This window comes from Crocodylus porosus, unplaced genomic scaffold (assembly GCF_001723895.1).
Source record: "Crocodylus porosus isolate Cpor-Errol unplaced genomic scaffold, CroPor_comp1, whole genome shotgun sequence".
Classification (NCBI taxonomy): domain Eukaryota; kingdom Metazoa; phylum Chordata; order Crocodylia; family Crocodylidae; genus Crocodylus; species Crocodylus porosus.
The window spans coordinates 64000561-64025975 of NW_017728948.1; the positions used below are offsets into that span (position 1 = coordinate 64000561).

General features: G+C 47.0%; 1 protein-coding gene across 1 annotated transcript in view; it reads left to right on the forward strand.

Annotated features, from left to right (window-relative positions):
- Window positions 1-25415, forward strand: part of MANBA (mannosidase beta) — a 91233-nt gene that overhangs the window by 9514 nt on the left and 56304 nt on the right. Inside the window, exons 2-4 of the mRNA XM_019553233.1 lie at window positions 14996-15090; window positions 15548-15653; window positions 23052-23222. Of these exons, the coding sequence (XP_019408778.1) occupies window positions 14996-15090; window positions 15548-15653; window positions 23052-23222 (372 nt within the window). The remainder of the gene's footprint in view (window positions 1-14995; window positions 15091-15547; window positions 15654-23051; window positions 23223-25415) is intronic.

Below are 25415 nucleotides of genomic sequence, written 5' to 3' on the forward strand. Positions count from 1 at the left end.
AGTGCGGGCGGGGAGCGCAAGGGGCGCGACCACAGGCCCCAGTTGGGCACAGGAGGCCCCAGTGCGGGCGGGCGCGAGGAGCGCGAGCAGAGGCCCCAGTGCGGGCGGGCGCGCAAGCATAGAAGCCTGAGTCAGGCATAGGAGGCCCCAGTGTGGGCAGAGAGCGCGAGAGGCGTGGGCGAGGGCCCCAGTGTGGGCAGAGAGCGCGAGAGGCGTGGGCGAGGGCCCCAGTGTGGGCAGAGAGCGCGAGAGGCGCGGGCGAGGGCCCCAGTGTGGGCATACAGGGTGTAGTGGAGCCGGCCCCGGGAGAGGGTGTGTATATCGAAGCAAGCCCGGAGAGGGAGAGAGAGAGTGGGCTGCTTAGGACACCCTTGGGGGCAGGCCGGTGAGGACCGGCATGGGATGTGGCCCGGAATCGGGGTAGAGTAAGGCTGGCTCTGTGCCAAGGGGGAAAGAGAAGGCAGCCTCCCTAATTGAACCAATAAGATCAAAGACGTGGTGGGCGAGACGGAGGATGCATTAAGTACCCAGACTTGGCACGATAGGCGGGGCGCTAAGGGGAGGTCACAGCACCCCAAAGCTGTCCTGCCACAGGTACCCATTATAATTTGCCTATAGGCAAATTACTACAAGCATGTTTATTTTAAAATCAGTGTTGTCAAATTTGCCCCTCATTTCCATGTGCTCCGGGAGAGCAGGGTCTGACAGTAAGGGGGAATTGAGAAGGGGCTGCAGTGGAAAGAAGATGATGGGAGTATAGGGGCTACCTGACCCCACCCCAGATTTTCTTTTCCCTGGTGTACGGATGGGAGGGGGATAAATACAAGACAAACATCCAATAGCTTGATTCTATGCCTGGAAAACTATAACAAATTTATAAATTGTACATATATAGAATCTAATTATTGGGGGGGGTTGACTTATATTCAAGTAAATACAGTAAGTTATGAATGAGAACTTTATGTTAGAGGCAAGGTCTTTTTGTGAATTTTTTAATTGAACAAACCATGTAATTGGGAGAGCTGTCTGATAGCTTTCAGGCATCAAGTGACCTGAGGAAGGAGACTTGTGGGCTATGTGGAGACTTAAGCTAAGAAGTTGTGAGTGTTACTTCTACAGTTCTGAAAATTAAACCCGTCTTCAGCAGTGGATTACCAGTTCATATAAAATAATACTGTTTAATGTGCTTTGGTATTTTCTTATAACTGATTTCTCCCAGCCACCTAATCAGCTACTAAGTTAACTATGAGGTACCTCTTACAGGTTAGGTTACATAAGTGGGCTAAGCTAAATACATAGTTTTCTCTTAACATGAGTGCTCTAGCAATTGGGTTGAAATTTGTTGTGACCAGTTCAACAGCCAGAAGGAAACTGTGACTACCAATGAAGGTCTGTAAGTTCAAATAGATTTTAATGTTTTAAATTACATCTTTTTGAATGAATCAGGACTTAAACTAGATGGAGAATTGTCAATTGACTTTTAAATAGTATATAAAAATAATATTGAGCAGCATGCTGGAGTGGGAGCCAGAGCCACAGTCACTGTACCCCTCCTTTCCCACCAGCCTCTAGTGTTTCTGTTGCTGCTTCTACCTATTGAAAAACTGGTGCCAAAATGCTCCAGAAGTTGCCCCACCCCCAGCTTCGTGGGCTAGATAAATTGGCTATACAGGTCAAATCAGTCCACTGGCTGTAGGTTGCTAACCCCTGGTCTATAAGAACAGATAAATATTTGTAAATATCTGTATTGTATTACTTTAATCTCTAGTGTTTTGGAGGTTATTTACAGTACTAGTATATATCTGCATATTGTGAAACACCACTTAGAACAGGTGTGTCAAACTACGTGTGCCTAGTTATGAGTAAGCACACTCCTGTCAGATGCTACTTCTAAGAAGAGGCAAACTGATGGGCCACATGCAGTAGATTGTATGGGCTTGGATTCTGTGGCAGGCCACACCCATTGCTGGCCATGCCCCCAAACTCCCTGGCCCACTGACAGCATAGCAGCTGGATGGAACAGCTTCATGGCCTTTGTTTGATACCCCTGCTTTAAAATAATGTTCTTTCGTAATGTTAGTGGAATTCTTTTTGTATATAAAATATTGCAAAGTAGGTTCATGTGGTATGACCATGCAAGGCAGTTTCAAATTGCGTTAGAGTAAAACTAGAATGCTATGAAAGAAACCAACTTTTGTCTTTTTTTGCCCATGTTTAAATCACCAGAAATTTATATGGAGACAAAATATTATTATGGGAAGGAGTGAAAGATAAATGTAACCATCTGGAGATCAGAAAAACCAACAAAAAGTGTAAGTCTTTTTAGGGCCTGATCCAAATTCTAAATTGGTGGAAAAACTACCATTGATTTCAGTAGGCTTTGGCTTCAGTCTGTATACCACAAAAATTAGAAAGATATCACTTAAGCATAGCTCACAGATGGGATGCAGTCTCCCAGCTGTACTGTAAAGGTCTGGCAAAGCAGGAAGAAAGGTTTGGGGAGGGGGAATCCATATCCATGTTCTGCTTTGGTAAAAAGACAAGCTGAGATCCAGGTTTACAAATGACCGGTAAAAAGGGAGAGAAAAAGTCTTTGTGCTCAATTCTTATTTTTATACCATCTAAAGGAGGCCAGAAAATTTCCCCCCAAAATAAAGTTTTGTTTTGTTTTGTTTTTTTCTTCTACTTATTTACACCTAAAGGTATAACCAAGAAGTAGGGGCACACCAATAAAGGTTTTTTTGGTCGATTTTATTAACTAGCCATATTGACTGATACCGATCTGATAGCTGATATGCAGCCTGGCAGCTTAGAGAGCAGCGTTCTGCTGGTAAGTTGTGGGGGGAGGGGCAGGCGGGAGGCTACAGTGAATTTGGGGTAGCCGTAGCTCACTCTGTAACCACCCCTCCCAGTGCTGCTGCTGCCTGACCTGCTTGCCCTGAGCACAGCCCTGGCCCAGCCCACCTGCCAGGAAGAGGCCAGCACAATCCCTGGCCTTGAGCCCACAGTGGGCAGCTGGTTCTCGGCCTACATACAAATCTAGGGAGCACATACCTCTCCCGGAGGTGTGTGCAGTGGTGGGAACTCCCCCCTCCCACGGCCCCTGGATGAGCTGCCCGTAGCTCCGTCCTGGCCCTGGGGTTGGATTTACTATCCTGGCTGGGCAGTGCCTGCTTCTGCCCCTGCCCCTCTCTCTCCCTCATCATGGGGGGACCTCTATCTGCCTTCCCCCACATGTCTTCCTTTCCCTATGCTTCTTACCCCCTGCAGACTTACCAGTTGGACGCTGCTCTCCACACTGCCTGGCTGCATTCCTGGCTGCATGCGTCCTGCTGCTGCATGAATGCCTGTGGTATTTATTGGTGACATTATTGACTACACCAACCAAAAAAAGCCAACTGCCAGTAACGTTAATTTTCCTTTTATCAGCGCTAATCCAATATGCGACCAATATATCAGTGCACCTCTACCAAGAGGGTCTACAATGTGTGAGAGCTGGCACAATAGTGATGTCAGAAGTCCTGAGAAAAAAACTGAGCAGTTGAGAAGGGAGGAGTGTTTTAGTCTTATTGTTTAATGCTCCGTGTTTTCTATTAACCCAGTGAACCATCACAGCTCTAAAACCTTCTGGAGAAAAGAAATCTTTGAATATTCAGCAGCTTCATTCCTGCAGTGAGTTGTTAGAGGTAACAGAAGAGGTGGTGTGAGTCCCCCTTGGAGGTCCTTCATCAGAATGCAGAATTGTGGGAATTTTACTATACTTTTGTTATTTTCAAAGTAAAAGACAAGCCAGCCAAAAGTTCTGGTGAAAAAACAAACAAACCATACAATATCTTCCAGCCTCAAGTCAAATCCAGTTAAAAAAATGCATCTTGTCCTTGAAAATCCAGGAGAAGGCCTAGAAATGGAGGCATAACTAATAAGGTTTGAACCCTAGATAACGTGGAGCTTGTGGTCCACTAGATCCAGTCACTTTGTCAGTCTCCATCCTTCCTCACCCAGTGCCACCAATTTCTTTTGCTACCAGCAGTCATTGACTTCAGCTGTGAGAGAGGCAGGAGCCTCATTAACTCCTTGGTTCCCAAACACACCAAGACTGCCTCCCCCCTGCAGCAGTGAGACCTCCCACGGAGGTTGTGGGGGCATGAAGCTGACAAAGGACTGGGGCTGCTGGTCCCCTTGCAAGCTCCCAGCTGCCTCACTGGCTATGACTGACTCCTTCCCCTTCCCCCTATAGCCAAAGTCTTGTTGTACACCAGTGGTTGTCAGTTGGGGGTACGTGTACCCCTAGGGGTACTTACGAGGATTGTAGGGGGGCATGCAGAACAGATATGGCTGATAAATGCCATGTGTTCAGCTGCAGCACAGCATGCAGGTTCGGAGGAGAACAGCTCAGCCACATGGAAAGCAACTGAGTTTAGGTGGTAAGTCTCCTGTGGGGGGAAGCGGTGGGGTGGGGGCAGATCAAGGCTCCAGCGGGGGAAGAGAGACTGGGGCAGGGATTACCCAGCTGGAGAGGAGCACAGGACTGAACTGTGGGGGCAGCTCCTGCCACTGTGTGTACCCCTGAGAGGGAATGGGGGGCATGTGTCCCTGGATCTGCATGTGGGGTGGGGCTGGGGTCGGGATGGCACCAGATCCTGGTGGGGGATTGGGCCAGGCTGCACTCGGGGTGGGTGGCAGAGGTGTTGGGAGGGGGGTTTGGGGTGAGCTACAATGATCTGCACACAGGGTGAGGCTGGGCTGCCACTGCAGACCGGGGGCAGGGCAGTGCCAGGCTGTTCCTGGTGGGGGTGTTGGGTTGGGCTGGAGGGGAGGGGGCTACAGTGAATTGTGGAGGGGCTGCCACCTCCCAGAGAAGCCACCACTGCCTGGCCTGGTTCCCAACCAGGAAGAGACCCAGCCACCCCACGCGCAGATCCAGAAGCACCCCCACCGCTCACTCCCAGGGTGTACGCAGGGCGGGAGCTGCCCACGCCCCCTGGACAAGCCACTTGCGGCTCCGTCCCATGCTTTGCCCGGCTGTGCAGCGCCTGTCCCAGCCCCGCTCCTTCCTTCTCCATGAGGGACATATGGGAGCAATGCTATGGGGGGGGCAGGTTGCAGCCACTCCAGAATTTGTCATAGCCCCCCAACCCCCATCTCCCAGTGCCACTGCTGCCTGTCCTGGGCGCAGCTGCAGCCCACTCTGCACCATGTGCATATCTGGGGACATACGTCTCCCATGGCTTCCCAGGGGTGCGCGTAGCAGCAGGAGCCATCCTGCGCCTCACCCCCCTGCTCCGCAGCAACCCACCCTGCTCTGTGTGCCGGTTCGGGGGCAACTGCCCTCCCCCCCGTGCCCTCCCAGGGAGTGCGCTGTGGTGGGAGCCACCTCTCCTCCTCGTGGGCCCCCCCCGGATGGCTCTGTTCTGTGCCCCACCTTATGGGATGAGCATGGCTCTGTCCTATGCCCCACTCCAGCCCCACTCCCTCCCTCGCTGTGAGGGCCTCAATCTGCCCCCCCTTAAACAGGAAAAAAATATAAAGGGCTACAGGCGGTGAAACTTTGAGTCTGAGGGGGTACACTTATTAAAAATGATTGAAAGCCCTTGTACACAGTGGACACATCTGCACAAGATGCTACATTGTTATAGCAATGCGCTCCCTTGCTATAGCACATTGCTATGGCAGCTTAGCAGCTAAAAATAATTGTGCATCACTGGCACAGTCCAGTATGAGCTGTTACTGTACCATCATTTAGGACTTCCTTTTGGAAGTCCTAAATGATGGCACAGTAATAGTGCCATAGGGACATGTGTAGATTTGTGCCCTTTTCAAATTAGCATCTGGGTCTGTACCCCAGTCCCCCACCCCTACTTGCACTACTGCTTAGAAACGCATTAGATGTGGATAGTGGAATCAAAGATCTATTAAACTTTTTGATGTGGCACAAATGACAGGCCTTTGGCCAAAAAGACAACAGAATTCCGGTGACCTCTAGATGAAATGTTGGGTATTCTGGATCATGTGTTATTTGGGCATCAAGCAATAGGCAGCATGTCTGAGTTTCTGCCAAAACAAGCTGGAGTCAGACTACTGGCTGACAGGTCCAAATCGTACAGCTGATGTCTAAGGTGGTTCAGGTTCTGTGAGGTACTAGGCTACCTGATTCTGCTATGAACCAAAGCAGAGTGGGAAGTTTGATCGTGTGAGCTTTGATCAAGTAAATGGCACAATCTCAAATAGACTATTAGTTTTCTAAGCCGAAAATTATAACGTGTTTCATTAACGTGGAAAATTGATGTTTTTTTTTTTTTTTTTAAATACTCTCCTCCCATCCTCCTGCACAAAGCAGTGCAGGAAAATGTTTGGATATATGTGTAATATCTATGCCATTGTAACTGAAGAAATTCTTGTTGCATAGTTTTAACATATAAACATTTTGGCACAAACTTTTCTATAAACATGAACAAATCATTTCATTAAATGAAAACCAAATAAAATTAAATGCAGCCTGTTCAGATATGAACATCTTCCAGCATGTTTGATCTGACCAAATAATTGAGAACATAAATTGTGTATTATGCTTCTTTCTGTTAATGGAACATCTTGGCAGAAGCTTAATTTTCTTGAATAGTTTTTTTCAACATTACTGGCTGAATAACTTGCATGAATACTTACTGATCTTCAGCTTTTTCATGTGTGTTTTGCTATATTTGATATCTAGGGGTGCAGCGATAGAGATTTTTGGGGCCAGTACCGATAGCCTATTTTTAAGGAGGCATATTGGCTGATACTGATCCGATTTTCTAGTACGCAGCTCTTCAGCTTGAAGAGTTGCCTTCAGCTGGCAAGTCTGGTGTTATGGAAGGGAAGGTGGGGACTGGGGGCAGATTAAGACCCCTGCTGTGAGGGAGGGAGGGAATGGTGCTGGGGCTAGGGGAGGCACTGACAAGCTGGGGTGGGGAGGGGTGTGGGACAGAGCCATGAGTGGTTCGTCCGGGGGGACACGTGCCCCCTGGATTTGAGCAGGAGCATACCTGCTTGAATGCTGCTAAGTTCTCTTTATTCCACAGGTGGAAATGACCATCTTTTTTTTTTTTTTTTTAAATGGTCTTGGTGTTTCACTATTGAAACTATCTTTTCATCTGTAATATTTCTGTTTGTTAACCATTCCTGGTACTCTGTTTCTTCTGTTTCATAGTCCTGCAGACTGTTTTTAGCTCTAGTTGATATTACACCCGAGTCGAGATTTTTAACTCAGGTGACCAAATGACTGACAGTGAAGTATTGAAAGCAATGTCAAGACACTCAAGAAGGCTAGATTTTGTTTTAGGAATCTGAGTGAGATGTACATTTAACTATAATGTCTAAGAAACTAATGAAGAATTCTCTTTTGAGTATTTTTGCCTATTTTTTTTTTTTAAACAGAATATATAATCTAGCCAAGTTAGTGCATATCCCAGTACATTTATATTTGTTTTTGCTTTTGATCTTTAACTAGTGCTAGAGCCCGACCATATTAGTAAAGCTTCTAGTTTCTGGTTAACTCAGGGGTGGGCAAAATATGGCCCCTGGGCAGGATCATGCCCATGGAAGGTCTTTGTCCAGCCTGTAGCAGGTCCCTTGGTCCTGCCTGGCCCAGGAACCATCCAGCTGTGACACGTCCTGCTGTCCCCAGGGCAGGCAGTGAGGCTGGGGTGGCTCTGGCTGAACTGCCTTTTTATTTAGCTCAGGTGGTGGCGGCTCCTTCTGGCTGCCACCGCTGCCTGGCCTCAGCTGCACAGTGCTGGTAGAGACCTGCAATGCATGGCTCTGACCCGAACCACCCTGTGCTTGGTCCAGACTCACCTACTCAAGCTCAGCAGTGGTGGTGGCCAGGCAGAAACTGTTGCTCAGCGCAGGGCAAAAGCAGCCTCTCCCTTTTTGCTGCTGCCAGGCCCTTGCTGCTGCAGCTGCTCAGAGCCTGTGCTGGGCTGCCCTGGAGCTGCTCTGTGCTGCCACTGCTGCCCCGCTGGGCAGCCCAGAGGTTTTGGTCATGGTGGGGAAGATGCAGGGCAGTCCAGTGCAGGCTCCGGGCAGCTGCAGGAGGAAGGGCCTGGCAGTGGCAAGGGAGAGGGGCTACTTTTCCGCAGCGCTGAACAACAGTTTCTGCCTAGCAGCCACCGCTACTGCTGCGGCTGAGCCTGGGTGGGTGAATTAGGAGTATATGCCAGGTGGGCTGGGTCAGGACTGTGCAGCAATGGTCCCCACTGGTACCGTGATGCTGGGGCCTGGGACAGCTGGAAGGAACAGCTGCCACTTGGACTGCCTAGAAATGCAGTCCAACCATGGAACCGCCCCAGCCCTGCTGCATGCACAGGGGGTAGCAGGAGGCACCACGAGCGGGCAGTGCAGAGCAGGTGTGAGGTGTGCTGGAGTCGGGGCTGTGCCCATGGGTTCTGGCTTATCTGCTCTTCGTAGTTTCACAGTTTCATAGTTGGTAGGGTCAGAAGGAACCTGAGCAGATCATCAAGTCCGACTCCCTGCCATGGCAGGAAAGAGTACTGGGGTCAAAAGACCCCAGCAAGGTGTACATCCAGCCAAAATGAACATGGGCTGGCAGTGTCATCAGCAAATTTGAACAGGGTGCTTTTTACCTCCTTGTCCAAGTCACTGATGAAGATGTTGAACAGTGCAGGCCTGAGTACTGAGCTCTGGGGGACCCCACTGCCCACATCCCTCCAGGTCGGAAATGACCTGTCCACCACCACTCTTTGGGTGCGGCCCTCCAGCCAGTTGGCAACCCATTTGACTGTGTAGATGTCAATACTACAGCCCCCGATTTTTTTAAATGATAACAGGGTGAGAGACGGTGTCGAAGGCCTTCCAAAAGTCCAGAAAGTCTGCGTCCACTGCTACCCCTGCGTCTAAGGATTTTGTGATTTGGTCATAGAAGGCCACCAGGTTGGTTTGATAGGACCTGCCTCTAATGAACCCATGTTGGTTGCCCCTAAGCATAACTTTGTGGACATGCGCCAGCGGGGGAGATCCAAGGTGGGGGTAGGGTGGGGCCAGGTGCTGTTGGCAGTGGCAGGGAGGCACCACAGGACACGCGAGCTCCAGGCTGTTGCAGGGCAGAGGTACATGCTGACCAGCTTAGGGGTGGGGGGGGCTCCCATGAATACCCCACCCTCCTCACAACCATACCCTCCCCCACACACAGTCACATACCCCACAAACACTTCACTCCCCCTACACACGCACCTCCATGCCTCTGGGAGGAACCTGGCTCAGTGATACGTGAACACACCCCACCACAGGCTCTCATCCACATGCCTGCCACATACACACCTCATAGCCCCCACAAACCCCCCTTCCTACCCACCCACATCTGCACATACCCTCATACCCTCCCCTGCACCCCACATACACCCCCCACAGTCCCTCATAAACCCCAAAGCTCACCCACTCATACCCCCCCAAACCCTCCACAGTATACAAGAATAAGATTTCATTTTGAGCTATTATGCAATCACCTCTATATACACCACACAAATCAGGGCAAGAATATTTTTAAAAATAAAATTAAAATATGTTATTGTCAATGTTTGATTTTTAGTATATAATTTTTCCAGTTCCAAGATGGCAAACCCCCTTTGGAGTAAAAGGAGTATTTCTGGGGACAAGAGGAGGGACTTTAGGTGGCAAAGGTCAGGAGTTAGGGGGTGAGACTTCTGTTCCTAAGATGGTGACCAAGGGGTGAGACTACCCTTGCGGCCCTCGACAGCTCACCAAAACTTTAAGTGCCCCTCCAGCCAAAATGATTGCCTGTCCCTGGGTTAACTGGAGAAAAAATTGTGTTATCCTATGTGGTGATGTTATATGTGATTTACCCCCCCCCCCTTTGATTAGTTTATAAGGGGCAAATCTGCCATGGCTTCTGTAAGTGATGGTGGGACACACTGTTTGCACCCGCTTTTCAAAATCTTGCATCTGCCCATGCATGTGTTGTAGGACAGAAGGCACATTTCAAGCTTAATACCAACTTTTTATGTTTAAGATGACTAAATTTTTTTAATAAAGGGAATAGGAAGAAATGGTAGGTGAGATCTTAATAATTTTCTCTTTAAGCCAGTTGAAGGATGACATTTGGACTGAGTCCTGTGTGCTGCTTTGGCATGCCTTAGGCTTCAGGGGTCAGCAAACTGCAGCTCATAAAGAGGTCTGATTTGGCCCTCGGAGGCCTAGTCTGGCATGGGGGATTGGTGGCCTAGAGCTGTACTATGCAGTTCTTCCCCTTTGCTGCAGAGCTTCTTCTCTGCCATGTCTGTGCTTACCTTTGCTGCAGAGGGATAGGGATTAATGGCAAGGGTAAGTGCAGGCAGCTGGCCACTCTGGGAAGTTGAGACTTGTGGTCTGTGGTGGGCCCTCAATTGCAAAGGAGGCCCATGCCAACAAAGGGCTGCTGACCCCTGCCTTGGGGGACCAAGGATTGCTTGTGTATGTGATGCGCTTTCTGAGCAAAGACCGTATCTGGGAGGGTGTAGGGCAGGGAAGAAGAAAGAAAAGAAGTGGGAAAGAAAAAGGGAGGGAGAAAAGAGAAAGGAAACAAAAAAGGAAAAAGGAGAAAAAAGAAGAAGGAAAGAGAAAGGAGGAGGTGGAAGCTAAGTTGTGTGGATACATAGGTGACTTTTAAGCCCGATCTTTGCCTTGAACTGCAGCAGGGGCAGGAGCGTGGTGAGGACTGGATATGGGTTATGGAATTGGTCCCCCTGGATAGGGGACCAAGGATTAAATGCAAACAAAAGTATCCAAATGTTTAGCTTTGACTTTCATTAGCCATGAAAGGAGAAGAAAAAAACACAAAATGGAACACAAACAAATAATGGTTATTTCAGTTATAATTTCTCCTATTTAATACTCTGTTGAGATTTATGAGAAAATATCTTTTAAGAGTGTAACTGCTCATGGTGGGAACCAAAGTGACTTATAGAAAAAGAGTCTTGACTCGGTTTATAGAGGGTAAAGACTTTCATTTACGGGTGAATTTCATTTAAGTTTCATTTAAGCAGTAAATCCTGCTGTGGTTTATCATGAATAAACCATTTATCTTAATCTCTTCTACAGTTTCAAAGAATTTAATTAAGTCAGTTACTTAAAAGAAGGCATTCACAGAGTTAGTTTGAGATATGCAGACAAATGAATATAAAGAATCTGACATTTGAATTAAATCCTCTATTACATTCTGTTGCTCAAAGATTATTTCAGGTCTCCTCCTTATAAATATATAAATGCAATTCCCAGTTTAACAGGGAAAGAAACTTAAAGAACCTGCTAGTGTCTTAGAAAGTGGACACTCATAAGAATTGAACAGCTGCAAAGTGTCACCTGTTAGGGGTGGGTTCATAATAGTTTTTGGTTAGGAACTGTAGGGCACAGAGGCATAGCAATCTTCTTGGGCAGAGGAGGGGGAAAATGCCAACTGTGGGGTGTGTGAGAGTGGTGGAAGAGTGGAGTATTACCTGCCCTGGCTCTATGCACTTAGGTGGCAGCTGCTACTGCTGTGGCAGCTGCTGTAGCAGCATGAGCTTGAGGTGCTGCAGCTGGGTTGATGCAGACCTGCACTGTGAGCTCTCCAGGGGACTGCCCTGGTGCCTCACTTGCTTCCTTCCCATGCTACTGAGAGTGGAGCTATGTCCCCCTAAGTTGGCACCTGGGGCTACTGCCCTGTCCATTAGTAACTAGTAACAATTGTTACTACTTACAGCAGCGGTTGTCAACTGGGGGTACGTGTACCCCTAGGAGCACTTAGAAAAGCCATAGAGGGTACAAAGAGGCAGGCAGGCAGGTGGGGATGAAGCGTGCCCTGGGACTCAGCAGCAGCGTCTCCCCTAGCGCCTTCCCATACTTTGCTTCTTACCCAGGAGAGGGGAAGGAGGTGGGTTGGGTGCCACTGGCCCCATATGGTGCACTGCAGTGCCTCCCTGCCCCCCACCTCAACTTGCTCTCTGTGTCCAGTCCCAGGACCACCAGCCCGCAGAGCTGCACGTGCGACCGACCATCAGAAAGTGGCATGTGGTGTGGCGGCAGCAGCAGCAGTGCGGGGCAGGGATGGATATGTGTGTCTGCATCTTTGTGTGTGTCTATGCATCTGTCCCCTGCTTGCCCAGTGGCAGCAGGTGTCGCATGGCTCTTGGGGCAGCAGCAGTGGGGTGCAGAGTCCAGCCTGCAGCAGCAGTTGCCTCTTCCCCGCGCACAGATCTGGGGGGCATGTTCCCCCTGGGTCTCCGTCAGGGTGTGTGCAGCAGCAGGAGCCATCCCCTTCACCCAAGCCCCACGGATGAACTGCTCTTGTGGCTCCATCCTGTACTGTGCTTCAGCTGTGCGGTGCCTGCCCCAGCCCCAGCCCCACTCCCTCCCTTACCACGGGGCCTCGATTGCCTCCTTCCCCCCCCCCTTAAAAAGAAGAGAAAAATATAAAAGGGTACACGAGCTGAAACTGCCTTACAGTAACATTTTGACATCCTGCTAAATCTTTGCAAGAAAATAAAACGAAAAAGAGCTTTACAATTTAGTTTTACCAACACATGTTGAAATTTTTACAGTGATGATAGCTGAGCTGGAAGGTTGGTTTGCCTCAGTGCTGAGTTATAGTTTCTTTAGTTTTCTTTTTTTATTACCCGTCTTTCCTGCTTGCTTACACAACTTAACTGGAGGAGCTATGGTGAGTGTTATGAAGTTGGTGTGAGCAGAGAGCTCTATTTCAGCTGGGGTGGGTGGGGGGGCATGGGTAGGTTTATTGTAATCTCTTTATGTACCTTCCAGGAAGAGACTGTTCTTTCTAGGTTGGCTGCATTTTAAATTATTTTTTGTGCTCTCTTATGTTCAGCACTCTGGTATCTTGGTCTCAGTATATTTTGTGTATGTGTAGACACACACACACACGCGCGCACACACACACACACACACAAATATGGAAGTATGGTGCATTATGTATTAAACAACATATCTATAAAGACATGTATGCATGTGTAAACGCACAGTTTTACTTCAGATAGGTGTATTTATATCTGTAGGGGTGTACATATAGAGAGAGAGAGAGACAGACAGAGATATAGATAGATATGGATATCTGTGTGGTGTATGTATGTGTAAGTATAGGTGTATCTAGATATTGGTATATACTATTATTATTTGGAGCTAAAGACTTTTAAGAAATATTTTATGGAAAATAAATCTTAAGAAACAAATCTTATGCATCAGTTTTCCAAAATATAGTTTAACAATTGCATATGAACTAAAATAAGATGGAAATTGTAAAGTTGTTTTTTAGAGGTTGCATAAAACATGTATGAAGGTTTTGTGTCCAAGGGTGTTATCATTCTTGACACTTAAACATGTCCTAGAATTATCAAAAGCAGAAACTTCCAGGGTTCTCTCTAATTAGCTTGAACATCTCATTTAATAACAACAACAAGCATGTGCTGCTATATTCTTTCTCTAAACAGGTGATATATAAAAATAATTGTACTTGGATATCTTTTAAAATTGAGGAAAGGCCTGTACAAGTTTCTAATGATGTAACATTAGAAGTTCAGTGCACATAAACTGGTTTCAGCCATTTTGAAAGCAGTTTAAGATAAACCCCAAATGACAAAGTGACTGATAGCAAGAATGCAGGGCTATGCCCTATACTTTGCATGGGCCTGTCTATTCCTGGGGATCTTCCAAAGCATCTGGACTGTTTGACTCACATATGGTTTTGGTATTCCTTGAGTGCTGTGGTTACAACCTGCTCCTTGACTAGGGCTGTGTATAAATTGGCTGGATCTAAAAAAAAAAATAACAATTCAAGATACCAGATAGATGTAAGAAGATCCTCTTCAAAGCAATTCAAGTCCAGAAGGACTATTAACATTTATACTGAAGCACAAGTTAAGGAGAAAAATTGAGTTGAAGCAGGAAAATAAAAAAGCCTGAACAAATATTCTGACATGCAGGCCCAATGTATTCTTGTCAGAAGCATTTTGAAATGTAGATGAGAATTATGATGCCACTGTGCTTTCTCTAGTGCTCTTTTTATGTTAGAAATCTGGTAAGATTGAGATTAACAGGGTCAGTGGCTGATAGTTTTATACTCTGAACATGGGAAGGATATTATCTTTCAACATGAGACTTTTATTGGCTTTGCACAGATGTAGATAGCTATACAAGGTGCACAGCAGTAGAGTATCGGGTCCCCACGTGGTCCCTGTACTACCATACTGGGTCACCTTGACTAAGTTTATAGTACAGTATGACCCAATAGAAGGAAAGGATTCATTAGGCAAAAGGAAGGGGAAATGAGTTATGATGATTGGATTTTATTATTTTAAGTAAGTAGTGTGACTAAGAGGGAAATATACATGTGTTCTAGATAGAGTAATACTTCACATAACTGTCTTTTTGGAAGAATAATATAGCAGACCGTTTAAATTTTGCTCCACAAGCCGAATATGTTTCCTTTTCTTTTTGTCTGCCAAAATAAAATTTGTGTATTCTTACCACAGAAAGAATGATTGGCGAGGATCTCTGGAGATGTGACTGCTATACAATAGAGATTTGTCACTGTAGTCTATGACAGTTCTCAAAACCTCCTGGCCCTATAGTAGTCAGTCCTACTATTCTTTGTCATTGACAGTGGTTCTACTTTTCTCTTTCATGTTTTAAATTGCTACATTTTATTGAGGTTTTTACAGTATATAACAGAGCAGTTTTCCTAGTGAAAAGAGCAGGATTTGGCCCTTCGTACTTTAAACGTGAGAGAATACTGCAGGCAGGATTTGACCTATATAGTCAGTGTCAAACCATATCACTGCTGTTGCTTTCACATACTACTTCCAAAGCTGGGAGAAAAATATCAGAGCTCCTAAAGCTAACTAAAACAGGATGACTGGATTGTGCACTTGAAAAATATCTCAAAAAAAATATGCTCACTTAATGAACGCTAGCATAAATATAATTTTGTAACACTACTCCCTTCTTTTGTTAGGACCCTTACTACAGATTTAATGACCTTGCCTACAGATGGATCTGCCTGGATAACTGGACTTACAGCAGGACATTCGAAACTCCTTTTGATGTCAGGTATGTTAGAAAAATATATTTTGTTAAAATTAGTTCTTAACCACCATTTCTGCAGGGAAGATAGTAAAGTGGATTTTAAACTGCATGCTTGTTACCTTATGATGTAATAAATCAGGTTGCATAAGATAGTATGGCCATGAAGCAGTTTATTAGCATTTGGTGAGTTTCTTTTTCAAGACTTCCTGTGTGAAAATATATTTCTCAAATTGCCAACTGCCACATAACAGAGATGCACCCATCCATTTGCTACCTGTTGGACAATGGGAGGTTTTGCTTTATTGTGGGTGTATAAACTCATTTTAATTTGACTTGACAAACATGTAGCTACACTGACTCTTATGGAAGCTGTTAAAACAGCTGCTGGTCAAGACATTGGGGCATTCTCAGTATTTATATTGCAGGTGCTGTTAATTCAGAGTATCCTAATAATTTCACATTCCTGTGTCATCTTCTGTAGCAAATGGCAGAAAGTGAATTTGGTTTTCGAGGGAGTAGATACAGTAGCACAAATCCTGGTCAATGATGTTACAGTTGGAAGAACAGACAACATGTTCAACAGATATGTGAGTAATTCAGTTATTTTTGAAGGTGCTTCTATTGCTGTTTCAAAGCACTTCTCTGCTAAGGAGTTTCAGTGTGTTTGACCTACACCAGGGGTTCTCAATCCCTGGGCTGCGCTTTGGTGCCAGGCCGTGGTGGGTCAGCTGCTGGTCCGCGGCACAGTTAGCTGTCAGATCAGAAGTGGCTGCAGACTGGCAAACCACAGCCTGCCAGAGCCAGCCAGAGAGGCTGCAGCTCAGTGTTTGGCCCAACCCCACCGCCCAGAGGGGGTGGGGGGTATCCTCACCTTTCTGCCAGCCGGAAATTCCGGCCATGGTCGGCTGTGATTGTTGGGCCATGGTTTGCCAGGCCGCAGGCATTTCTGGGCTGTGGTTTGCCAGGCTGCGGCATAAAAACTTTGAGAACCCCTGATCTAGACAAGCTTTGAGAACTAGACTTGATATGTGATGCACCTTGAAAATTTTTTCTTTGGTGAGAGAAGTTCAATACCAGACTTTCTGGCCAGATCCAGATGTGGAGGCACATGCAGTTTGTAGGGCTGCAAACCTCTTTGTGGCTCCACAAACCACATGTCTGGCATGTTAAAATGTGCCCCACACTGCAAATTTGCAGTGCAGGGACAAAGTTTGCTACCAGGAAATCCCTGTAGCAAAAGAACCCAAAAAACACTGTGGGGAAAAAAAGCACCACAGGATCATGTGCTGCCAAACTCAGAGGCTCAGTCCTCCCGGGCTGGCAGCCAGAGCATCTCTCCTTTAGTTCTGCTTCAGGTTCAGCATGCCAGGAGCTAGGCAAAGCAGGGAAACAGCAGTTTTCCCAAAGCAGAGCATTTTGCCTTGCATTAAAGTGCATGTGCAGGGGCATGCACAGCCGCAAGAAGTAGTGGTACAAATTTCTGCCGCTACTTTTTTTGTCACTGCAAGCACATGCTCCCGCATGTGGGTATGCCCCCTTTGGGGAAAAGTAGGTATATTTGGGCTTTCATCAGTATCAGAATTGGACCTTAAAACAAACATTTCATGATCTAAACCAGGGTTTCTCAACTGATAGGACTCGGGTCACAGTGGCGAAACCAGAAGTGCTGTGGTGGGACTTCTGGTTTTGCTTTTGCACACTTTGGTTGTTCGGTGCTCCCCCCCACCTATTCGACTGGCCTCTGGGGACATTGGGCCCCCACCCTCTTGGCGACTGATGGGACCAGGATTTATTGACCTTATGTAGGTGTAAAACTAAAAGAGCTTTCCCAAAAGCATCAGTTCAGCTAATAATGAGTCAGTTTGTTACAGCTCCAAAAACCCTTAAATTTCAATCTGTTACATTACCTGTAAATCTGCTTACTAACAGGTATTATGATGCTGCTGATTTACATGTCAATTCTGAAGTGTAAGTACAAGCAGTGCGAAGCCTTTATAAATGTTTGCATGTTTTTTCTCCTTTTTATGTATAGTAGCTAATTCCCAGACCTTTGGATAACACAGAGTGTCTCTGGAGACCTAGTCTGTATCAGTATGGCAGGATTCGATTCTGAATGGTTACAGGCTTGATGTATTCAAACCAAATAATTTTGAAGCTTTTCAGTGTAAACTTGTCCCTGCCTCAAGGAGCTTACAAATGAAATGGATAAAACAGACAGAGTGGAGAAAGGAAATTTAACTTCTACTATACAGCTGGAGAATTAAACTGGGAAGATCTCTCTATATCTTTTGACATTTCTTTCTGGCCTTAGAGAAATGAAGGTTTTATAATTGAGGCATGGCACTAGAACTCAGGACATATGGGGATTTTTTTCTGGCTCTGCCTGGCACTAAGTTAGATAGATCACTTAGCTTTTTTGTGTGTTGGCTTCCCCGTCTGTCAAAAAGGAAGAATAATTCTCATCTCCATCACAGGACTGTTGTAGAGTTGTAATTAATTATACTTGAAAATCTTGGGACACGTTGCAGATGGCAGATGCCATACAGTTAGTATTATTTTGCATTTTTTTCTGCAAGTGCATTTTGGTGTGTTGCTATGTGCAACCAGCTTATGAAACAGCTTATAGTGTAAAAGCAGAATTAAACTGATTAGAATTGAATCTAAGTTTGCATGACTATAACTGTTCCCTTATTTACTAGCTCTGTCTTCGGGGAAAAAAAAAGTACCAGCACAACTACACTGAGGAAGCTGCTTTTGATACCATTGCTTTTGACCCGGCCACAGATGACTACAAAATATACTGTAGCTACTAATGGAGGGTGGCAAAAGCACTTGTTCTTTATAAAAATTCAAGAATGCATATCCAGTGTGCCACAAATGAATGTTATAGGAAAAACATTCATAACAATCCTTGAAACCTCTCTTTTACAAAGTGAGAGTAAACTGAAGGGCAGGGATAGCAACAGAGTGAGATTTTGAAACCGAACATGCATCCTGTACATCCACATGTGGAGACCTCCTTCATAATGCTATCTTATAGTGAGTCTTCAGCATCTTTGTTTTGGACAAGTATTGAGCTGTATCTGTGTATTTCAGAGAAGGGAATGGAGGGCATCAGAAGTTTATATGGGCCCCTCTAGACATGCAGGTAAAGATGTGATAGGAGCTGATGTACAATTCACACAGTTGTCCTTCCTGCCATGCCACATGTGCATGGCAGGAAGTATGATTGTGTGATTGCAATTTAGATCCTGTTATGCCTTACTGCTGGTTCAGGAGGAGCCCAGGATTGTGATCCTAGGCTCCCCCTGCACAAGCAAGTGTAGAAACTCCTGTATGCTTGTCAGCTGGGAGATCACTGCTAACCTGGTGTCCGAGCCACCAGGGTGTTCCAGATGCCTCTGCAACTGGGAGACTGTAGCTGACATGATGTCTCAGCTGCAGGGGGCATCCAGGCATTCCCAAGGCTGGGATGCTTTATCATCTGTGGTCTCCCAGTTGCAAGAGTGCCTGGCATGTATGATGTGTGCACCTGGTGGCTGGTGGGGCATGGCAGCACTGGCGGTGGTGGGAGCGTGGCAGTGACAGGAGCCTGGCGGTGGTGAGCAAGGAGCTCCTGCAGATGCTGCTGGCACTGTTGGCTGCAGGGAGGCAGGGTGGTACCAAGCGCCAATCAGGGGTTGGCAACCACCAGCAGTGACGGTCGGGGCAATTGTGGACCACCTGCAGATGTTGGCAGTGCCGGTGATGGGGTGGCAAGCAGCGACTGCCTGCAGGCGCCGCAGACTGTTTTTGTGAAAAACGGCTCTCTGCTAAATCTATTTGGTAGCTGCACAGACAGTGAAATTTTAGTCTGAAGGACTTTGGTATGAGTGAGCTCATTGAACTAGACCAGGGGTGCTCAACCTTGCCTGCAGGCCAAATGTGGCCTGTGGAGCCATTTTGCCTGGCCTGTGGGGATCCCCATGGGTCTAGAAATTTGGCAGTGGGGGAGCAGTTGCCATTAATATGGCCACCCTCTCCACTGCCAAATTTCCAAGCCCTGCATGTGCCCCCTTTCCTTGCAGAGCCAGTTTACACTTCCTACTCCCCCCACCTTGCCATTTCTGGATAGAGACTGGACCACACCTCCTTCTCTCTGGGATGGGTTGGGGCTGGACCATGCCCCATTTCCCCTGTGGGGCTGGGTTAGGGCTGGGCCATGCTCCCTTTCCCCTGTGGAGCCGGGTCAAGCTCCTTTGCTCTGTGGGGTCTCATTGGGGAAGGCTTGTACTCCTCTGCATGGCTGGGTGGTGCCTGCTGTACCTGCTGTGGGTGCTGGATTAGGACCACTGAACAAATCTGGCTTGTGGAGGGACCCAACACTGCCCATCCAGCCTACTAGACAAAAAGGTTGGACACCACTGAACTAAATTAAAGAGCAGGTTTCTGTTGGGGTTTTGGGTAGGAATGGGCAAGCAAAAAAGTAATCTCATATCCTAATCTTGCAAGCAGTTCTATACAAGTGAATCCATGCAGGGTCCCATTGACTTCAGTGTGACTCTGTGGGTGTGTCCATGCATGCAAGTATGTGTGCTTACAGAAACTCAAATAGTAGCCTGAATTTGTGTTGGCGATTTGTGCCTCAGAACACATGCCTGAATGTGCACTTTAATTTGGGGTAAATTGTGCCATTTGGGGCAAACTGACTCTGCCCAGCTCTTCTTGGATCTTATAAAAAGCTACCCTGGCGAGCAGCTCAGGGCTACTTGTCCTCAGGAGCTTCTGAGGCCCAGCCTGTTGCTATCTGAGAATATCCCCCCTTTGCCAGCAGGACTGCTGCAGCAGCCCTGACCTAGAGTGGCCTCTGCACCCTCTTCCCACTGCAGCAGTCTGGCAGTGGGGGCTGCTGCCTGGCTGTGACCTGCTGCTACCTGTGACAGTATCTGCCTCATTGGACCTGCAGCCCCATGGCTGTGCACCTGCCAGGCCCAGATGGAGATTACACTGTCATCTGTGCTGTGGTACCAGCACTGCAGCAGAGCTTTCTGCACCTGTGGGCTGTGGCTGCACAGGTGGCCTTCGTACAGCACTACTGTCATGTCTTCCATTGCCCATGCTCTGGTCATCTGGGCAGCTATCACCCAGAAGATGTACACATTGCAGTGGCTCACTTTGAAATGTCAGAGCGTGATGACCTGACCATCTGGGGCTTCCAGCTGGGTCCCCAAGGCCAGCCTTGCACAGGCTTCTTTCCCCAGGTCCCACCACTTGCCTTGCCATCGGGGATCCTGGTTTTCTATGTTTAAAAATCCCAAAGTCTCTGATAACCCCCTCCCCTCAAATTCTCTTATTAAAAACTGCAAAATCCACTTTTTTCTGTGATTAAAATGAAACACCACTACACACACAAGTATCAGTTGAGCACAATGTTTTATTGATTATATTTACAATTTTAACACAATATGGAACCCTACCACTACCTCAGTTGTAATAAAATAAATTCTAAATGCCTATATATTTTGATATTTGTTTTGGCTTTTTTATCAGAGGAAATTAGATCTCCCTCTGACCCTTTTACTCACCAGAATGTGGGTCCAGCTGTGGCTGTTCCCACAGCTGTTTTGTGGCACTGAATAACACTGATATGCTGGTACTCTGCCCTTGTCTCTCACTCCGACTCCACAGCCCTGCCAGTGCACCTCACTCCTGACTCTCAGCTCCTGCGTGCCCCCCACTCATTCCCTCCCAGTACCAGGACACAGGTCCAGCTGCAGCTGTCCCACCTACTGCTTTGTGGCTGTGAACAGTGCCAGTCCTTGCTATTATGCTTCTTGCACCTGTCCCAGGCCTCACTGATCCCCATGTCCTCCCTTGGAAGCCCTTGACTGGGGCTTAGGGACTGGGTTGGGCAAGCTCCTTCCCTTCCAGGCCAGCCCTCCCTGCACAGGCTACCCTATGGGGCTCCAAGCCAAGCTCTGGCGACTGCTTCTACCTGAAGCCCCCGACTCCTGCCTCTGTATCTCTCGCGTTCATGCTCACTCACTTGTTCTCTCCACTTGCATTCTTGGCTTGCTCTCTGCGCTCTCTCTTTCTTTCTCTCTCTCTCTCTCCACTGTGGCCCATCACATACATGCACACAAACCCTGCTGTCACCTCAGTTGCCCCCCTGTCCATCACCCACCTCTGCTGCCCCTTCTACCCCTCCTCCTGGCCCATCACACACCCCAAATAATTCCCAGGACCCGGAGCTCCCCCCAGACTGGGGTTGCATGTTCCAGTGGTAGTGCCGAGGCAGGGCAGGGCAGGGCTGCAGTGTGGCAGCTGCCCGTCCAGCCATGGCTCCCACCAACAGGTCCTGTCCTGTCTGCAACTGGGGATGCAGGGTGGGGTTTGTAAGGGGATGAATAGGGTTTATGGGTGGAGGGGGGTGGGGTCCCTTGTCACATGCTGCTCCCCCCTGGTGCATATCCCTCACTGGCAGCAGCAGCAGGCCTTCAGGGCACTTACAGCACATGGCAGGCAGAGGCCCCTGGTGGCATGTGGCTCTATCTGAGTCCTGGGGGCTGCACACAGCACATGGGCTGCACCAACCCAACCCACTGGCATGGCTGGCTCTTTGCCAGCACATGGAACTAACAGTGCCATAGGAAGGAGCCACATACCATCAGGGTGGGCCAGGACAGTTCTGTGCTTCCATGTGGGGCTTCCAGCACTCCCTTGCCTGGCTTGACAGCGCACGACTCCCTGTGGCTCCCAATCTGTGTGCCACTGGGCCGGGCTGGCTCTGTGCTATCATGTGTAGCTCCCTGCTGGAGTGCTGGAAGCCCAATGTGGAGGCACGAAGCCAGCCCAGCACGCTGGCATGCAGACGAGAAGCCATGGTGGGTCATATGCCATTGGGCCTAGTGGGCTTTGTGCCGTTAAGGCCGACTCCCCATTGGAGTGCTGGAAGCCCCATGTGGAGGCACGGAGCCAGCCTGAGCTAGCCTGATGGCATGCAGTTCCCACCTGCAGTGCCAGGAGCCGAGCCCTGCATGGTGGCATGGAGCCAGCCCAGTCTGGTTCAGAGGCTTGCACCAGCAGGCTGGGCTGGCTCCATGCTGTCATGTGCAGCTCCCAGGATTCAGCCAGAGCCACTTGCCTCCAGGGGGTTCTGCCTGCTATGAGCTATGAGTGCCCTGAGCACTTGTTGCCTGCTGCTGTTGCTGCTGCGAGCCATGCTTTGCATTTATTTTCTCCAGCATATTGAGGCTGCCTGCTGCCAGCCTGCTGCCTGCCACCTGCAGCTGCCACCGGTGGTGAGGGCTGTACCATGGGAGGGAGTGTGTGGTGGAGGCCCTCCCCCGCCACAACTCCACACCCCCATACTGAGGCAGCATGGTGGAGCAGGAGTGGGATGTAGCAGCCGTGTAAAGACACTCTGGCTGGCTGCCACAGTATCTCCTTGGAGGACCCAGCCAACAGTTGCTTCTGGCCACGCTCCAAGAGCGCCCCCCATGCTACTTTATTCCAGTGCACTGGGGGGGGGAAGGGGGTTGGGTTTTTTTTAATACTAGCATTCCCCGGTACCAAATTTAGAGTTCAGGTTGCAGATATGCAGCACAGAGAACATTTTGTCTTGTGTTTCTCTTGTGGTGGCTTCTGCGGTGTGTCAAGTTCCTTTGGGATACAACAGTGCACATGTGCGTTCTTGTGTGGATGCAGCCTATGTGGGGCAGGGTGATCTGCCCAGAAAGAACTACTCATAGGACTTCAATTTAGTGTGTCTTTTCTCTCTTCAGTCTGTGAAGTATTGCACTCTTGTCTTCCAGAACTTCAGCTTGTGAAGGCTGCAAACATATATCAAATAATAAAAACAAGTCAACCCAACTAAAATAAAAAATCTAAATAGTAACTAAAATATTAAGTAAAACTAAAATAAAAACAAAACATAGAGCAGGTAATATCTGTGTATGTCAAGCAATTAAACTCAAGTGATATGCTGTATTTTTCCCTCAATGCAGAGCTTTGATATTACCAATGTGATCAAGAAGGTCAATTTTATCGAGGTCCGTTTCTTATCAGCCATTTCATATGCAGCTGAGAAAAGCAGATATCACAAAGCATACCGAGTACCTCCAGAGTGCCCTCCCCCAGTACAGAAAGGAGAATGTCATGTTAATTTCATCAGAAAGGTAAGAGAAGATTCCTTTGTCATGTGGCTTGAGAAGCAAGGAAAAGTATGATGTCATGTTATAGCAGATATATTTTAAACTTGCAGTGCCATTTCATAACTAGGTATGGGCATGCATAAGTGCAGTTGCACTCCTCATTTTAGTCCTGCTCCACCCAAAGTTTAAACCCAGCTGTTTGGTAGTGGCAGCAGCATTTCTGTTTGGACTAGGGATGTGAAAGGTTACATAGTAAGTTTATACTGTTAATCCATTACAATTAATATTTAGCACCAGGCACAGTCTAGTGAAGAAGGGAAGGGGCACGGTGCCCCAGGAAGGCAGCTAGTTACAGCATGCAATTCTGCCTCTTTCTCCATGCAGCGTGCTGCTGCCTTTGGAAGGAGGGGGAGGGAGGGAGGGAGAGAGGACTAGTTGCAGCATGCCACTCCATCTCCTTCTCCCTTTCCCTGCAGCGCACCATAGGTTAAACAAGGAGGTGTCAAAAAGGAAGCGCACATACATGCATACACGTGCTAAGATGTGTTATTGCTTAACCATTTTACTGATATTGTTAGAAGAGTTTAAATGGGTAATTACTTAAATTATTTTACATTCCTAATTCAAGCAGGAGGAGGGAGTTAATTGAAGTCCTGGCTCATTATAATACACCTGATTCCTTCTAAACTCTCTGTTCCATTGTTGTTAATGATCAACTCTCCTTTTTAATAGTCTTTAATGGTTCAACTAATCAAGTTATCTTTTGTTCTGCAATTCCGCTGTCCGTTAACTGCTCCTGGTAATGTAACTCCTATTTCACAGTCCTGCAGACTGTTTTTAACTTTAGCCGAAAACATTAACTCAGGTATAGAAATAACTTTCAGGGAAGCATGGGATGGGTTGTCAAGATGCTCAAGAAGGCTTGATTTTGTTTTATGAATCTGAAAGAGATGTACCTTTTAATGAGTGTGGGACTAAAGAAACAACAATTTGTGCTAGTGTCTTGTGTTTTTAAATACATAATATATGATATAGGAAATTAATGCACATTCCAGTAACATGTTGTTCTTGCTTCAATCTTAAACTGAATACTTTAGCCTGAGGACCCTAGCCAATTAGTAAAGTTTCCAGTTTCCTTTTAACTGGAGAAAAATGTGTGTTGTGATAATGCACTGCACTATTTGCACTCCACTTTTCAAAATCCTACATCAGCACGTGTATCTAGCTCATGTTTTTCTTAGGAAAACATCCTGTAGATCAACACTTTGAATGTATTAGAGGCATAAAAACCTAGGGTAGCTATAAAATTTTTTTTAAAAGCAATCTTTGAAGAGATGTCAGGAACAAGACTGACAGTCAAAAGGGTGGGGGCAGAGAATAAGCAATCATTGTGATTTTATCCAGTGGGCCAGTTTAGGAGGGAATATTGACAATGGAGTGAGCTGTCATGAGAACCAGAGTTTATTGCCAAGACTATGAAAATCTCAGCCAAGCAGCTTTGTGAGTGTTTGCCATTGTTCATGTGCTGTGCTATTTATACTGAACAGCTTTGGCATGTACTGAAAAATGAAAAGCATTAGCTAATGCAGACCATACTTTTTTCTTATGGTGTCATGAAGCATGATATAAATATGTATTTGGTGAAAATTACAAACTAACATGAAGCTAGGATACCTGCATTTGAGTCTCGACTCACTCATAAATACGGCAGAACTTCTTTTGTTGATTTCCTAATTTTGAAAGGGCCTTGCAGTAAGAAGACACAATACTGAAAGTAATTTTCAGAATTATTTTCTTTTTTTATTGCTTGTTTGTGACAGCTTAAACATTTTTTCCTGTAAGTGACCCATGTACTGTAAAATAGCCTTCCCCAAACAACCCGGCTAGAATTATTTTGATCTGTAACTAGAAATGATTTCCTCTAGAACATGTCAATGCAGAGGAATGGTGCCATGTTCCCCATAGAACTACCTATTTTTTCCTTTCTTCAGATAAAGACGTTGCCTCCAGTGTTATTATCCATCATATCAGAAAGCTGAGATGATTTCACAGATTTCATAGACATCAGGGCTGGAAGGGACCTCGAGAGATCATCGAGACCAGCCCCCTGCCCAAAGGGCAGGAAGTTGGCTGGGGTCATAGGATCCCAGCAAGATAAGCATCCAATTTACTCTTGAAGGTGTTCAATGTAGGTGCTTGAACCACCTCTGATGGCAG